This window comes from Myripristis murdjan, chromosome 18 (genome assembly GCF_902150065.1).
Source record: "Myripristis murdjan chromosome 18, fMyrMur1.1, whole genome shotgun sequence".
Taxonomy (NCBI): domain Eukaryota; kingdom Metazoa; phylum Chordata; class Actinopteri; order Holocentriformes; family Holocentridae; genus Myripristis; species Myripristis murdjan.
Window position 1 is genome coordinate 18045083 of NC_043997.1, and position 17808 is coordinate 18062890.

Below are 17808 nucleotides of genomic sequence, written 5' to 3' on the forward strand. Positions count from 1 at the left end.
CCATGTTCTCAGCATAATACAATAGCTGCTGGCTTGTTGAGTGTGTGGAAATGTCCCCTGCTGTTGTGATGTGCAGTATTCATGCGTATGCAGACACGTGCAAAAGTGCGCACACACACACACACACACACACAGGCTGTCACACACAGTTAATCGCTCACACGCACGCTGCTTCTTCCTCAGAGCTGACTCCCTCATCCAGTTCCTGAGTGACCACAAGTTCCTTTGTGTTTTAAAATGATGCACGCATGCTCACAGACACACACACACACACACACACACACACACACACACACACTTTTGCTGGTATTTTTATCCATCCCCAGAGCCACTCATCGACTGCAGGCCATATCACTCTCAGACGACAGAGGAGCCACGGTCACACCAACTAACACTCAAGGCCTCCCCTGCCTGTGTGTGTGTGTGGGCGTGTATGTGTGTGTGCGTGCGTGTGTGTGTGCATGTTGGGGTGGTCTGCAGAGGTAGTGTGTGGTGATATAAAGGGACTTTAGAGGAGGTGGTGTTGGTGGAGAGGTCAAATGTGGAAAGAATTCAGTCTGTTATCAACTGTTGTCTGCATGACCATGGAGGACTCTCTCTCTCACTCTCTCTCTCTCACTCTCCCTCTCTCTCTTTCGCAAACACACAGACGTGCAAAACACAGATCCTGAAAACGTGACTCCATGACAGGCCGCGGGCGCACACACACAGTGTCTTCTCAGGCAAGGTTTTTCCTCCCGAGGCGAGGCTAAAACGGCCAGTCTCAGGCTTTCTTGTCTATCTCTGGCACTGATAAAGGCCCATAATGAACTGGGGACTGCAGCTCAGTCCCAAGACCAATGGCTTTATGGCCCTGGCCAGCACTCCACTCTCTGCGGACTTTGTTTCTCAGTGTGTGAGAAATGGGAAGAACGGGTGAGATAGAAAGAGAGACGGGCAGGGAAGAGAGAGGAAGGGAGACAGGGACAGTGAGAGATTAAAGTTTGACTCTGCCACCTTTGGAGAGGAGTTTTGCAATATGGCAGCCGAGTCCAGAGTTTACGAGTGGCGCGTTCTACCTTGTTTTTAGATGTGTGCCGCACAACTGGGTCTGGCCTGAAATAAACGGCTCAGTTTTGATAAGGTAGCCACTGTCGGGGGCCAGGATCCAAACAAGGGGACAAAGGTCCCCCCGGGCTTATCATTGTCCACGTTATCTGCCCCTTTGTACTGCTGAGCAACGTAAAAGGCATGTTTGTAAACCGCTAACACTCAGCCTTTTTTTTCTTTCTTTTTTTTTTAAATGCCGTCAAAAATGCAGTAGTCCCCAGACCTGTTTTTATTACAGCTCACTCCTGACCCCTATGATTTCCAGCATTCAGTGACGTCACTGACAGAAACCGATCCAAAGACGCTCACACACAGCTGGTCACGAATAACACAATGAGAGAAACCCTTTATACCTGAATGACAAGAAAACAATCCATGCCATGATATAAGGGGGGGAAAAAAAACAAACTGTAATGCAGCTTTCCTTACCTCAAAGAGATTGGACGCCTCGTTGCCATACTGAGAGGAAATGATCTCCGATTGGTCGCTGTACCATTTGAGGCCACCCAGGAAGCTGTCTGCGTCCAAGTCGCTGACATCCAGCTCTGACAGGTCAAGTTCGGGGAGGTCTGGACAGAGGGGCTGGTCTTCACCAACCAAGGCAGCACACTGGAGGAGGAAGACAACCAGAAGGGTCACGGGACAATCAAATTCCTTGCACATGCAAATGACACATCAAATTATCAGCAACCTACATGCCAAGTGGGCGAATAAGGGAGTAACAGAGATTTGGAGAGGAATCAACACCTTGTTGTCTATATACAATAATTTACATCACTCAAGAGGAATGCCCTTCTGCCTTGAGGGCTGTTAAAGTGATGCATTTCTTTTATTGATCATTTTGAATATGTTGAAACCCTGGAGGAACAACCTATAGCTGCCATATCCATGTCTTGTCCCCATGCCTTTATGTTACACAATATTAATTGCTTTGGTGCAGCAAGGCTATACTTATCATTTTGGATAATGTGCTCATTTCAACATGTAATCCCCAGGCAGGCAACCAATGAGAGGTCAACAGCTGAAATGAGTCAGGTAGGCCTATTTCTGTGCCGTGTTCAGTGCTGCAGCTTGGCAAAGCCAGGTAAACCACGAGCTGCAGTCAGTGATCATCGCAAGGCAAAACACAGATCAAAAGGTTATATTTCCAGGAGAACCGTCAATTTCCCTTCAGGTTTCCTCAGTTTGATGCCGCCTGCACGGATTGTGCCGATGAGCCATGTGAATTCATGTCATGAAGCAGAATGGGCAAACACAGTTTCAAAAATACAGGAGAGGTGTGCATACCCTCTACTTCTCTGCCTGTGCTCATACAAATCCAAGTCTCATTATCATGAGGAGAAAAACACAACTTTTTGGCCCTGTCCTAATAGGTTACAACCCCCTAATTTTGTTGGCAACACGCCAGCCAAGGCATGAGTACAGGAGAGGTTTAAGACAGACAGAAGATAGATATCCTCGGGCAAAGCCGGGAGATATTTGGCCACAGACTGAGGAGGGATGAGACTGGGGTTCGGCTCAGGGCAATGCTGGGAGACGGATGCTGTGCCAAGTAGAAAAAAAACGCCCAGACAGTAGTGTCACAGTTCATCTGTCCTCGGAATTGCACCAACAAGATGACTTAGACTATGAGACAAATCCCGTTTCGTTGCAACCGCAACAGGAATAGGGACAAATTCTCTGCGCGTGTTAGGATTTCCTTTGGCATAATTCTCTTTGACGAGGCATGGACTGAAAAACAAAACAAAACAAAACAAAAAAAAACATAACAAATAAAGATCTTGTGATAGCAGAAAAAAGGTTCAGAGGTTGGATTTCCTACACCCAATCATCTTATGGACTTCTGGGGGAACTAATGAAATAGCGCCGCCAGACAATCAGGGCGCACCACAGCGCTCCAATGATTTACGCACGCAGAGCACATAAAAGCACCTGCTATGGGAAGATTATTAGGAGAAGGAATGTGGTCTTGGGAGGCAATTCCCTTATTGTTAAGCAAGGCTTTATGAGAATGATTTACGCCTAAGTCTGGATGCATACCGATATTCTCGCAGAACATATCGCCAATGTGGCTAAAAAGAGAGACCGGCGTCAAGAAAACATTGTTTCAAAGGAGATCTGCAGATAAATAAGCGCTATCGCAGTCCGGACGGAGTACTCGGATAGAGCAATGAAAGGAAAATAAGACACTGTCCGGAAGCCCACCTAGCTCAGACGACAAACTGCGAGTCTGCCTCGGAGACTGAAGTGCAAAAAAACGTGTGTGTATAAAAACATTAGTAGCTGTCGGTCGAAAAGAATGCATGCATACTTTTGGAAAACGTAGCCTACAGTAGGTTTTTCCTTCAGTCGAGTCCTCATCAAGCAGCCTAAGTAAGCAAACAACCACCACAATTCAGACAGACCGCAGTCAGTCACATCATGTAGTTACTCTTAATATTGAGAGAACCTCTCTGATGCACCAATAAGCCAGTGTGTGCAGGTAAATATAGCCATGTAGACCTAAATGTGGACGGACTCGGTGAACGTAACAACTACAGGGGAGGAGGAGACGAATAAGTATCCCTTTGATGTGCATTTTTTTTTTATTATTTGCATGCACTGCACTCTTTCGATCCAAAAATCGTTGGAAATGGACAATATTCCCGTCTATGCTTGACAAAAAAAGCACCGGGTGCGAGTGTGAGCAGGTTATCCAGTTATCACTCAAATGAGCACTTTGGAAAAGGTGAGAGAAAACTATAGAATCATCCATCGGGTCGGATGCGAATGCGCTACAGCCAGCAACGCTCCTCCAACGGGGATGTTGGCACACAGACGCGCCCGGTACCGTTACTGCCGTGATGCTCCTGCGCAATGCCACATAGCGTTCCCTCTGTGTGGAAAACCTTTGCTCCTGCCTTGATGGCACCATGCTCGATCCGGATACAGCACATCAAAGGGATTATTATCGTCTGTGGAGTTTTATGCGCCAGTAAAATACCTGACTTCGAGACATTTACGGACGCTTCTCAGCACCAGAGCGCATACAGTCCGTGGCTGGAAATATATCCGCCAGCTCGTAAGCACTCTCTCCGACTGAATCGAGATCCTATGGGGAGAAAAGCAACTGTCCCGAGCCTAAGCATGCCTCACAACAACTCAAACACCATTATTCGAGGTAGGAAAAAAAAGAAGATTCAGCGTATTCCCAACACTTGTCATATATTCCCGTGCTTGTATATCCCCTGCATCCTCTCGTGTGTCCAGACGCGCTCTACACCAGCATGCCACAGCCAGCAGCAGCAAAAAAGAGAGGAGAGCGTAGACTTATATAGCCTGCTCTCTCTAAAGGAAATCACTGTCTTGGATATTCAGTATGGTCCATTGGTCCCGGGGAGGAAAAAAAAAAAGTCGCATCCAGAGGGTTACACAGATGACAAATAAGTCGGGGTTTTTGATGCGCTCACCTCTAATTCTCTCCACACCAAGTCCTGGTTACACCTGTCCCACGCCATCCAGCCACTGAATGACGGTCCAAAAATTATCCCAAAAAAAAAAAAAAGAAAAAAAAGAAAAGAAAAAATGAAGCAAAAAAAAAAAAAGGAAATCCACACACGCTTCCCACTCGCTCTCACACAGGCAACTGCTGCCCCTCGCCGAGAATGAACCGAGGGCACCTGTCTTACAACTGCTTTCCATCACATGACAAAGCTATTAAAAGTAGGCAGGGGAGTGACTCCGCGTCCACACTACTCGCCAATGACGCGCGGCAAGCAGGCGGGGTCTGGCTGCGCACATAGTAAAACCTTTTTCCATGCCCTGCAAAAAAAAAAAAAAAAAAAAAAAAAAAAAAAAAAAAGGGCCATCTTAATGACGCCTTATTGAATTCTTACCAATTTCCAAAACATCTGACAGCTTGTTTCTAGCAACCAGTGGATCTTGAATTAAGTTGAATAATCATTTGCAATCAGGGCAAAGTTTAGGAAACAAGTTGGTTTGAGTTGGAAACACCCCCCTCCCGCGCGTTTTTCCCTCTTTTGTTTTAATTAATTTATCACATTAACTAAATAATAATAATGTTTTGTCTATCATCAGCAATTAACCCCCTGGAAATATGGTCATTTTAATCAGGTTATAATGTTCTCACAACAAATCGCGCAATTATTGGCACAGCAAAGTGGAAAAAAAAAAAATTGCTGTCTAAACCCATATACATACACATACATATTTCAAAAAGCTATTCATGTACAGCTGTCACTGCATTAGGTCTTCTCTGTCAGACCACACACTGCAATTATCGTAAAGCGCTCAAATCACTGCTTGCACAATGCATCACCATACATTGTTTAAAATGATACTGTAATCTTCTTTAATCAAGGCTGTCATCACAGTAAGAGCAATGGCACTACAGGAAAAAAAAGGAAATTAATGCTACTGGCAGCATCATGAATATAAAAAGCCAGTGCAACCTATATCATAAGCAATCACCTTTTTGCCCCCCTTCCAAACAGATTAAGTGATTAGGGAATAATGGAAATACACTCTAATAGGGTAAGAATTTACAAGAGCAGGGATTATGCTGGATTTCCTCCATATTTCTTAATGTTTCAGTTGCATAATTACAGGTTTTCCTCCACATGGAAGCTGGTGCTGATGGTCTCCTGAAAGCTTTATGGCTTACATGGCTGTCTACAGTGCAGTTCAACAACAGAAATGCAGCCCACAGCTCATTATCACACTGTATATAGTCATGTTTTGTCATTTGTAATTTTCTCCTTTAGCCACTGGGGCAGGAAAAAAAAAATGCATGTTTTGGCATTATTCCTTTTTTTAGGCCGGTGAATCATGTATAAATTCCAGATAATACTGTAACTTAAGGTGGATGTGTTTTGCAACTGGAGTAACAAAACCGGTAATTCGGTAGCTTTGACACTTTCTTTCTACATTCAAAGGGAATGAAAGGGCAGGTGGCAGTATCAACCATGTATACAGTGTCAACAGGACGTGTATAGGCAACACCACCTCAGTTAAATAAAAACAGAGGCTTTGTGGATATTTCAAACAAAGTGGTTTGTCTGTTGGTTAGTATGAGCAGTGATAGGCCACTGGTAGGAGGGATCCTCTTGCTACATATCAGGTACATCATTGCCCTCCTCTGATCACACATTAAAAGGAAACTCTACATGTGTATGGCATGGGTTCACCATATAGGGATTAATTTAGCAGTCCTGTTGCATGGCTTCATTTGAACTAATAACACTTGAGAACAAGATATCAAACGTCTTTACTCTTGAAGTGAATACTGATTTTTCAGTTTAGATATTATTTTCAAGAAACAACAACAACAACAACAACAACAACAAAAAAAAAAAACATGCTCCCTTCCAAATACATTTCTGCAATACAGAGCTCTGTCCATAGAGTATATGCCAACCCCAGTTCAATTTTTTGTTCTTGTAAGCCTATTAAGTCCACCTGAGCATGCAAGGAGCAATTGTCTGCCTAAATTAGCAAGGCACATACAGTAAGTCTCATTAAGCATAAAATTGCACAGAAACCAGTAAAAAGCCTCTGTGACTGGAAATTTGAATTGTACACATTCTCTCTCTCTCTCTCTCTCTCTCTCTCTCTCTCCCTTTGTGTGTGTGTGTGTGTGTGTGTGTGTGTGTGTGTGTATGCTCACGGCAATCTAACGGCATTTGTACCAGTAAATCTATACATCTGCCCCTCCACACGTGCCCAGAGAGGCTACCCAGAAGCCACGGCGAAACCCAATCGGAGCAGGTGGTGTGTGCAGTGACCTCACAGAGCCCAGATGGACCAGTACCACACACACTATATTATAGGGGTAACATGGGAGTGATATGGCGCTCAATGGTAAGCTGGCGTCGGGACTGCGGCGGAAATAAAACACTCAGACAACAGCGGCTTAATGCCACTGGTCGGCCCCTCTGTGATGAAACTATGCAACATTGCTGTCTCCGCATATGTTTAGGTGTTTCGTGTCATATTTGTCAGGCAGATATAGGTAATTGTATAAAGGCCAATCACCACAAATCATCATATGAAGTCGAATTACACTGACTCAAAGCTGAGAGAGACATGTTCAGGCTGAGCCCAGGTGACACATAAGCCAAAGTATATATAGCAGCTACTGGCTGCACAAGATTTCTCACAATGCTGCTCAGTAATGGCACCATAATGAACACTAAAAGAGAAAGAAAAAAACGAAGGGCAGCATTTTTTTTTTTCCACTATGAGGCATATGCTGGTAAATTGTATTTCTCCCCTCTCCTGAAGCTGCATGTGACTCACTCTCAAAAGGCTTATCTGATTGTACTCTTCATGCCAATTAAGACAACGGAAGCTAAATATAGCAATAGTGTTATGATTTTCTTTCCTGAATGGCCTTTGATTTTTTTCTTCTCCAGATATATTCTTGCTAGGGGCAGGATATTTATGTACACAGCGGCAGAGATTTGTAGATTTAGGCAGCATTTCAAAAGGAAAGAGGGGTTCTACTGTACAATCCCACTGAGGAGCAGGTAATCTTTGAAATGCTGCAGCTTGTGTTTTGAGTTAGATAGCCAGTAATGAATGGGTAAGTGCGGGGAGGTGGTCAAAGACTGTTGCTGAATGGGAAATGGGAAATATTTACTAGCCCACATCACTGGGGCTATTTGGGCCAAAGCACATCATTGTGTATGCGGTCATTCTTCTCTGAAGAATCGCCTGAGGTCCTCCTTTCACACTGCCCTTGCATTAAGCTGCACTCATAGATATCATATCTCAAGGGGATTGAATCCATAGGATGAAGTGTGAAAAGTTGTTCACACCCATTTGTTGCAAAGCACGCTGTCATATGATGGACACGTCTTCTATACGACATCGGAGGCCTTGGATGTAGCAAATCACTGGCCCCAACCTTGCGGACAAATACACTTCTAAAGGATTCATTAAAACCCAAGTTAATTGAAAGTGACTGTTGGTTAATTGTTAAATGACTCATGACTCACAAATAACACGAAGTGACAACTTTCCTGTATCCAACACGCTGAGGAGCTACAATCAGACTCGTGGACTGGTCACCTTCACTTGGCGGTTCACAGAAAGCAAAAGGTCTTAAAGACTAAAAAAACGATTTCTCCCAAGAGTCAGCTGACGAGTTGGGCTCTCAAAGCCAAAGTGAGGCTAATCCACGGATAATTATCTTTGTTTGAATATTCAACGTGACCTGACTCATACCACACAATACATTTCCCATGTGCAATAGTTCACACTGAAAAATTGCCGAATGAAAAATGGCATTAAATTTGTCTTAATGCATGAATCCATAAAGCGCTGAATTAGTGTTGATCCTGCAGAGGAGATTTGGGGATTTATGTTGATAGTTCTATTCTTATCTAATCTTTCTGACACGTTCGTCTGAGTGTTATCGCAGCTGCACCTCATGTAAGGAACCATCCATTGCCATCCTTACTGAAACGATCACGTTTTGTTTATCTTTTTTTCCTTTTTCAGAAATTGTGTCACTGGTTCTCTGTGTCTGTGCTGTTGCTATGAGCATGTGGGGATGATTCAAATCACTTTGTTGCGTGTCATTGCTCCCAACAGAATCTATCCTAGCATCTGGCCACTTTGATAAATGGCAGCTGAATTCATATGAATTAATTGAGAGTAGAGGCACAGTGGAGTGCTACATCTATTCATGTATTGTTCAGGAACGCGATAAGACAACCAATCCTTTCTTTCCTGCTGGTCGTCATTTGACGTGCGCGGGGCTTTGGCGCCCAGGTTATTTTCCCTTTGATAAGTTGCATTGTGGCTCTCTCTGTATTATTAGTCGGCCAGAGGAGGAAGTGGTCACATTTCACAAGTGCCCTGCCTTAATACGGGACGCAATGCAATGTAAGCGGATACACAGCACAACTACATTTTACTTTCCATTTTCTTTTACTATGGTATCAAATGATGGCACAGGACTTCCTCAAGTGCAAGGTACTCTATTGATAAACCAGTGTGAGATAATGCTTTTGCTGGAGCCGGTCCACCTGATACATTTGAAATGGCAACCGTAATATATCTTAATTTGCAGCCAATCTGGCATTCCAGTATTATGATTCTTGGGCTCCCGTATTAAGCTTGCAACACAGCAACCAGGCCGAGGAGAGTGCCAGATAGAAGTAAACCCCATGCTGACTGCAGAGGAAGTTGAAAGATTTCTCACAAGGTTCATATATCTAGGTGGCTGCCATAAGCTCCTGTGTAACACGTGCATTAGGCGACAGCGTAAACAACATGACACCACAAATTATGCCAGTGTTCACCCTCTGACATACAGTAAGCTGGTACATTCACCCCTGTGAAGATTTTACATTGCCTCTCTTTGTATTGCCCTTCATAGAACCTGTCGACTTGCCGCCCTGCATGCAAGCGTGTAATCCTTTCATCAATGAACTCCACTGTGTCATTTAGCCGCTCTCAGGATGGCGGCCACTGTCCCCGCAGAGAGTCCAGCCTACATTATTAAGGCAAATGGCATGAAGAGGCTGGGGCCAGTTAGCCATGGCTGAGCCTCGGAATTGAAAATAACATCAATCCCATGCCGGGGCTGGTAAACACAAAAAGGAGCCTGGGGTGCAACGCGGGACAGCTCCACACTCCCCTCCCCCTATAGCTTTACTTTGGAGGAGCAGGGGAACAGCGGCGGGCCTCACTCCCCCACAGATGAATAATATCATGGTCGCGTGGCGATGTGAGTCTGAGTCTCTCTGTTGTAGGGCCGTTATTGGGCTTGTTTAAAAATCGCTGGCGAGTCATGAAAGATGCATGTGGAAAGTGGCGGCGGAAAGAGGGCGAGCTGTGAGCACAGGCATGGCGTGTAATGCGTTTGGTGGAGAGCTGTGGTAAGCGAACACTCTGGGCAGGGACTTGCGAGGCACTTTGGGTTTTGCTTGGGTATAGCACTCGCAAGGAATATTAAAATTTATGGACCATGAGGGTTGGGTTGCACACACACACATAAACAAGAAAACCGACTTACACACCCCCGTACTTAAATTTCTCCAAACCCAAACTTTAAGATGGCTGTAAAATTCCAACAGATGCCACAAGCCTGGGCAATGTAACTGGAGGAAATGAGATGTGCATGTGTGGAAGGGATTCAGAGTCACATCCTCCTCTACAGAAAGAGCACATGGCATGGAAGAAGTTTTCTTTATCATGCTGATGATGAAATAAGTAACTTTCTGAATTTGTGTGTGCTGTAAACGTCTATTACAATATATAGAAACTTTTAAATTGTTTAAATTGTGTTCAGGAGTCTGGAGCCATGGCCAGTAAAAACACATCTGCAGAGGTTAAAACGATAAATGGTGAACAATAGTGTAGTTAGGGGGGGGGAACAAACAGAAGAATTACATGTATTTTTGTGATACTTCCTCATCCAGTCCAACACCAGTTTAAGTGACACCTTTTCAAGTCTAGACATAAAATAAGCCAGTTGTTTTGATTGTGAAATGCACCTTTCTTTTTCCTTTTCTTTTTTTCCGTTTCTACCCAACGCCGGAATTAAAATGAACTCTGGATGCGAAAAAACACATTAATGAGATCGCATTGCTGGCTGCGGGCAAATGTAGGTGCATCGTCTCTGCAAACTGCAAAAAAAAAAAAAAAAAAAACTCGACTGAGTCACGAGGAGGCCCTAAGCACAACAGATGTTGCTTGATTCCTAAAATAATAGAGAGGCAGGGCCCAATACCTTGACAGCGCGGTCCTTATGTACTCTTAGCACTGGATCAGCGCCAGGGAAGAATTAGGTCAGCTGAAGTGCAGTGTGCCTTGTGGAACTCCACGTTAAAACTGTATCAGGGGAGAGGGGGGTGGTGGCACACAGGTAGAAATTTCTGGAGCAGCACAACCAGTTTTTTTTTTTTTTCCTCTTGTATCATAGAAACGTGAGCAGAAACATTACGCCCCAGAGTCCAGACTGCAGCCTAATTATTTTGAGCAATGAAAAGAGAAGGTAAAGGGAGAGAGAGAGACAGAGAGAGAGGGGCAGAGGGAGAGAGAGTGAAAACGCATGCGAATTGCAATTCTTTCATACAGCCTGCATACGGGGTGTGTAACCACAAGCCTGAAAAAATCCTTACGGCACAATAAAACTGATTGTATCATCACCTTTTTTCCCCTTACAGGGTGCATTTCTACTACTCTTCTCATCATCTCCTAAAAAGCAGCATGTACCTCAGGAGTACACACTAAAGGAAAAAAAAAAAAAAGAAGCAAAGAGGAACAGGGATGAGCAGGGAGAGATGGCACGGTCAATACCCATTTTCACCAAGGCGTCCTACTGAAAAAGACCAAAGAGACAATGGGAGCAGATGGATCGAGGTGGGAGCTAATGCGAGCGTGGCAGAGAGCAACAAAAGCAAGAGAGAGCGAGCCGCCGTGAGGGATAGAAAGAGTTAAACAAAAGAGCGGGCATGAATTAGAGGCAGGCGAAGCGAGATGGAGGTTAAGTACAAGAATGAGGGATTGAGAGACAGGAAGTGTGGACTTTAATCAGGCGACGGGCGCAAAGGGGCGAGAAATGACCGGCGACCGCGTTCCCCGTAGGAGCCGGAGATGACAGAGCGCCTCGCCGCCCCGGTCCCCAAGCCCGTCCCATCTCTCATCTGAAGATAAAGCATCACCCCCTTTTGTGGGGTCTGACCCAGGTCCCCACTGAAAGCCGGCCCTGCCGCGTCCACTATCTCAGCGTGAATCTAAATACAAGGTTACCACTTTCCCCTCCCCCACCATTCCCGTCACGGTCTGAGATTTTCCTGCTTACGATGGGTATCTGGCTCACATGTGCTACGTATTCATTTACAGGAAGGTCTAGATTTCCATACACACACACACATACACACACACGCTCCTTTCCACTGCCAACATGACCCTGCTGCCCTGCATTACTATCACGTTTCCGAAATAAAATTGTGTTGCAAATGCACTCTCTCCCTTGTTAGCGATATTAAATTGGAAGAACTAATGAGTTTAGGACTCAAAGATGGCAGGAAGTAATTGCTTTTGATGTGTGTAAAATCGTGATTTTAACAGACAGTCTACCGGACATGATATTCAAATGTCTTGGCAGCCATCCCTCAACATGAAAGCACGTGTAAGCATATCACAGTTTGTGCTGAGCAATAACGTTTGGCTTTTCCTCATGAGTAGGCAACCTCTGTGTTTTTGGCAACCCCTGCTTTTCTGGTTTTCCCAGACTCTCACTGTTAACCCTCAAGCTATAGCAAAGATATATAATGATGTCTGCAGTTGCTGAAATTACTCGTATAGTCGGTTTAAATCAATCGCCAGCTATCATGATAATCGATTAGTCATTTTGAGTCATTTTGAAGAGGAAAACCTCCAAATTCTCTGATTTTATATTCTCAAATGTGAATATTTTCTGGGTCTTTAGTCCTCCATGGCAGTAAACTAAATATCTTTGAGTTGTGGACTGTTGGTTTGAACAAAAAAACATTTGAGGATGTCACCTTGAGCCGTTGGGAAATTGAGATAATTATTTTTCACCATTTTATGGACCAAAGAACGACTGGATTAACTGAGAAAATAATTGTTCGTTGAAGCTGGAGTGATTGCCATCATTGCTCTTTCCAGGAAAGCAACCTGATCCCTGGTGGTACGATGTGTTGATAAGACACCGCTCCGCTGTCGGAGACGGCCGTGCGGTCGGCCATCGCTCGCCCTGACCACCGTCTCCAAATCCCGACCATAATCTCTGCGTGTGTGTGCTTTGCGGTGCTACTCTGCTCCCACCGAGACTCCCATCACCACCACAATAAACAGAATTAATCATCACTGGCACTGGGCACTTTGGTCCAGATGACGCGTGTAATTAAGGAGTAATTGGCATGTCATCTGTACATGAGGACAGATGACACGCACGAGCCAGATATGCCGTAGCACGCCGCCCGCAACAAGCGCCACGTGAAAAACCGTGGCCTCCGAGGCTTTGCAGGGAGCTAACGTCCGTTGCACTCTCGCCAATCGCAATTCCTTCACGTCTTTATTCACCCTCCTAGCTCCCGCACATTGTAATTCACTTGCTTATTCATTTATTTACATGCTAACACACTTAAACACTAATTTGCTAACTTATTCATTTATTTACATGCTAACTCACTTACTGCCGCTTGCATTTGGCGACTTATTCATTTATCCACATCCGAGATGACACAGTCTCCCGCTTTAGTATTCATTTATGCACATATGAAGTCACTTACATTCTCTCTTGTTTAATTACCAGGCCCCTCGCTTTTCACTTCGCACAAAGGATGGGTTTATGGAGCTCAATATATACTGTAGCTGCACACAATAGGAGATGGCCAAGATGCCCTCAGATGTTTAGGGTCATGCTGGCTGCAACAATAGGTCTGAACTGTCCTTATCTCTCCTTGTAAACGTGGAGCTCCGGGATAAGTCAGAGCCCGATTTCATGGCTCATCTGGGAGAAGTTAGGATGAACATAACTGAGGAGAGAGATTTCTTATATGCCCTTGCGCCTTATATTTCCTCTGCATTTAGTGAAGTTTGTAATAAAGAAATGTGCTGCCAGGGTTTAGGGTTATATCCTCGGCTGTCACTAGACCTCACAAGAAACCTATGTGTATCTGTTGCAATACTACAGTTATTTCGGTAGACTATCCCTGGTCATTTGTCATTTGGTCTGGAAAAAAATGTAAATGCAATTTTCAATTGCAGCGTCTTAGGAGCCAACATTAGGTATGCCAACTCTGTACCGCCTCTTCTCTATGAAGTCAATTGACTCAAGAATATTAAAGAGGTGCCACAGCAAATGATCATTAATTTCATACATGTTGCTTTTGTACTTCATATGACTGAATTCTAAACATAGGCATTTGAATACATTCCAAACTAAAGAAAGGCCAGTGCAAGTGAAACAAAGTTGTGCGGTAGCCGGGTCTGGAGCTGGTTCCAGAAGGGTTCAGCTTGGCAGGGAGCGAGGTCAGCGATGCAGTTGGCTGGTAACCTCAGATAGCTGCTGGCTAATTTGCAGTATGCCCCCAATCGCAACAGACAGCCTAGAGTCGTGCTGAGGGGAGAGGGGGTGGCCATAATGGCAAAGCAAATGGCTCTAAGAGATATCCCAGTTGTTTTTCATCACATCAATTTCACGCTTGCGCTGCTGGTTTCTTCAGAAATGTGACAAGATGGAGATGGGAGGAATAAGAGAAAGTGGGAACAGGGATGGAGGACATTGTGGGGAAGGAACAGAGGAAGAAAATAACAAGCACAGAGATGAACAGAGCTGGCATTGCTAATCTCAAGGCCTGTTCCTGGTGGCTGTGATGGCTGTCATAGCTGTCTGTTGAACAAACAAACAACAGCATCTCTGAAGTTCATATCATCACGGACAATAATACTCACCAACTTCACAAAAAACTGATGCAAGGAAGGAGTTGTTCCAGCAATAGGTTTACTCTTCCTTGAATGTTCACAGAGAGCTAAAGCAAAGCCCGTCTATATGTGCACTTATGTTTGAATCACATAACACCTGAGTATCTCCTTCTTTCAGGCTCCCCAACAAGGAGACCTGATAATAACTCTGATTGAATGGCAGCATGTACATTAGCACCATTAACAAACTGTTCCGTAATTATCAGAGTGTTTCTGCTCACCTTAAATGTATTTGTCACTGCATAATTAAGTTTTGAGTGAGCTGTGGTACATGTACAGCAAAATAAAAAAGGCTGTCGAATGCCAATGACAACTGAAATGGATTGAAATGGATCATGTCACCTGAGCAAGCCATAACTTCCTGTCTTCCTGTGTATTTGACCATCTCTGGTTGAACGCTCTCATTTGATTGTGATGCAACGAGGTCTGGAAATGAACACAGCAACACTGTAACTGATTCATCCTGTTACTGTGATTGCTCAGAAACGCAGTATTACTCAATTTTATTCTGTGTATGACCAATGGAACCTGCTCTGTCTCTGAGAACAATGTCCTGATTGTTTGTTGTTGTATGATCGCTGGTTGCGAGAGAAACCACTCAATAAAACGGTGCTATTACTACAACTACTTTCATGTGTAAGGTTGAATCTTTCATACCGCAACTTAACAAGGATTGAAACTTATTACCGTGATCCATAAAAGAACTTTCCTTCCACTAAGACTTGAAAGGTGCTACAGTTATCACAGAATGCCATCTACGCTGCAAACAACTCTGTTTATCAAAGGCCAAGATGGTAGATATTTAACCTCACATTGCTTTATGGTTTTCTTGACCTGAACGCATTTTATGGCATCTGGAAAATAGGCAATTTGATGGCAATCCTGTGGAGCAAGTCTGTCTCCTGACCAACAAGGAGCTATCGACATTCTGGCCTGTTGGCACATAAGTGAGTTTAGACTTCAACACATTCAGTCTTGCATCTGTTGGAGGTTTGGGTGGGCGGGGGAGGGGCTGCGTAATAAACACAATGACAACCAAATGGTACAGCATCAACCCGCATACACCCAAGGTTTTCTTTTTTTCCATCTGTAAATGGTATACTGCAAAAATAGGATAGGATGTATACAAAGTACGTCATTTTGGGGCGGTGTGTATTTGTTTTGTGTGTGTATCCTGCTGCACGGCATGTCAACAGCAGGAAGTCTGATAAGCTAAACTGATTGACTGCACTCACCAAGGGCCTGATGGAGCTCTTGTCTGGGGAGTGAACAGTCAACAAGACCCCAACTCATTGGACAATCTTCCAACCAACATAATTAATGACAGTGCATTTTTAATTACCCCTGCGTGGTGGTGGGCACTATGGCTTTTGTTTATTGAGTCCTGCTGATCCCCATATTAACGAAGTTAGGTTAATGATAGAGGTATTTTACTTAATAGCATTTTTATTACTCCCGGTAAGTATGCGGCAATTAATTAACAATGTGCGAATTAAGTTCTTCTCCTATAATGGCCTACCAACACAGGACATCATTACCAATCGTCAGAATAATTCATAAAGCGGGGAGTCAGGTGGCGTGGTGGTGGTAGGAAAAATGAATATTCCCCGGCATACATTCGATTTTTCATTTTAGAACAGAATAAATTATGGATATCGCCTGTCAGTGGACATGTTGGTGGTACTGCATGCCGAGTAAGCCACAGGATCAAAGATGCAGTATGCAAAGTCATGGATTTGACATGGGTGTCTGGCAAAAAAAAAAAAAAAAGAAGTCAGTGAACAATGTGTGCAGAGTGAAGGTGAGCATGCAGCGTATTTGAATAGATAAAGCACTGAATTAAAGATAGACAGATAAAAGAATGAACACCTAAAAGAGACGGAAAAGATGGGCGAGCGAGGGAGAGGACTGACTCCGTTCAAGAAATGACATCGAATAATGGACCACACAGACATATATGAAAGCGCATAATCTTTTAAGCTTGAATTTAAAGGTAATCTTCCATTAAAGAATACTAGCTATTTCTTTGTGGAGGAGAAATGCAAAGACAGCAGAACTGATGGGGACTATTGGTGTGACTTTGAATAGAAGAAAGATTGAAATGGCAAAAGGTGCAAATTCTCAGGCTCCAGACTTCTGTGGTAAATTCACTCATTTCCAGAAAGAACTACTAAAACAGTGGCTGCTACGAAACATGAATATAATCCCCCCCTCACGCGCGCACACACACACACACACATTGAGCCCAAGTACACATGCAACAAAGAGGGAGAGATTAAAGCATTAATTCAGTGAGAGGGAATAGGATCCTGGCATAAATTCAGAGTGAATGTTTGGGGTTATCTTCTCTGCTGACTGCCATTTCTACTCTCTGTACTCCGTTGCACACCGCATGCAAATGCAAACCAGGGTCACACCCTGTATCCTGTAACATATCAGCCTCTAAACTCTTGTTTTTCTTTGATAAGCTCTGTTTATATGTGTGTGTGCGCGCATGTACGTACGTGTGCGCGTGTGTGAGAGCGTGTTTACAGCGACAACAGGTGCACCCTCGTGTGTGAAGGTGGAAAAATACCAAACCATTCATGTGCGTAGTGCTTTTTGTGTGGCTATGTGTGTGGATTTGTGTAGGTAGGTGTGTCTGCCTGTGTCTGTCAATGTGGGTATGTACGTCTCAAAGTGTGCACTTCAAGCTGCAGTGCTTGCCTAAAAAATGCACCAGACAGAGCGGCCTCCTTGTTTGTGGGTGGGGCACACTTTGCTAGGCACACCAGCCTTCCCCTGGCTTCACACTGGATACCAGCTGGCAGGCACTGGGGCGCCACAATGCATCGTGCCAGTATCACAAACGAAGGGGAAAGTGAGTCTCATCATATAGAAAAGTAGTCTGGCAGCCTCCAGTCCTCATTAAAAATGCACTAATGCTGAACGCTCCCATTAATCTAAGCATGCTGTATTTAGCAAGGGTAGCCTTGTGTACAGTCTATAAAACACAGCAATTAAAGCAGGTACTTTTGGCTTCATCAAGGCCCAGCCAAGCGTAATGGGCCAGAAATATGAAATATTCCTCCGGCAGCCAAAGCGCCGTGCGAGCACAGCCAGCATGTCATCCATAGCACAGAGATAGATATGGAATTGGAAGATGACATGATTTGATCTCGCTCTGGCTTGATAATGGAACGAAAATCTGTTAATGTCCTATCTATAATGCTCCAGATAATCATCTCTGAGGTATCCATTTTTATTTAAAGA

At 44.2% G+C, this 17808-nt stretch overlaps 1 protein-coding gene across 6 annotated transcripts in view; it reads right to left on the reverse strand.

Annotated features, from left to right (window-relative positions):
* ppargc1a (peroxisome proliferator-activated receptor gamma, coactivator 1 alpha) overlaps positions 1-17808 on the reverse strand; it is a 275578-nt gene that overhangs the window by 36017 nt on the left and 221753 nt on the right. For 3 of the 6 annotated variants that reach the window (XM_030076274.1, XM_030076276.1, XM_030076275.1), the window contains exon 2: positions 1519-1698. In XM_030076274.1, coding sequence (XP_029932134.1) covers positions 1519-1698 — 180 coding nt within the window. Of the gene's footprint in view, positions 1-1518; positions 1699-4072; positions 4762-17808 lie in introns of those variants that run through there. The other 3 variants (XM_030076279.1, XM_030076277.1, XM_030076280.1) reach the window with 2 other exon arrangements.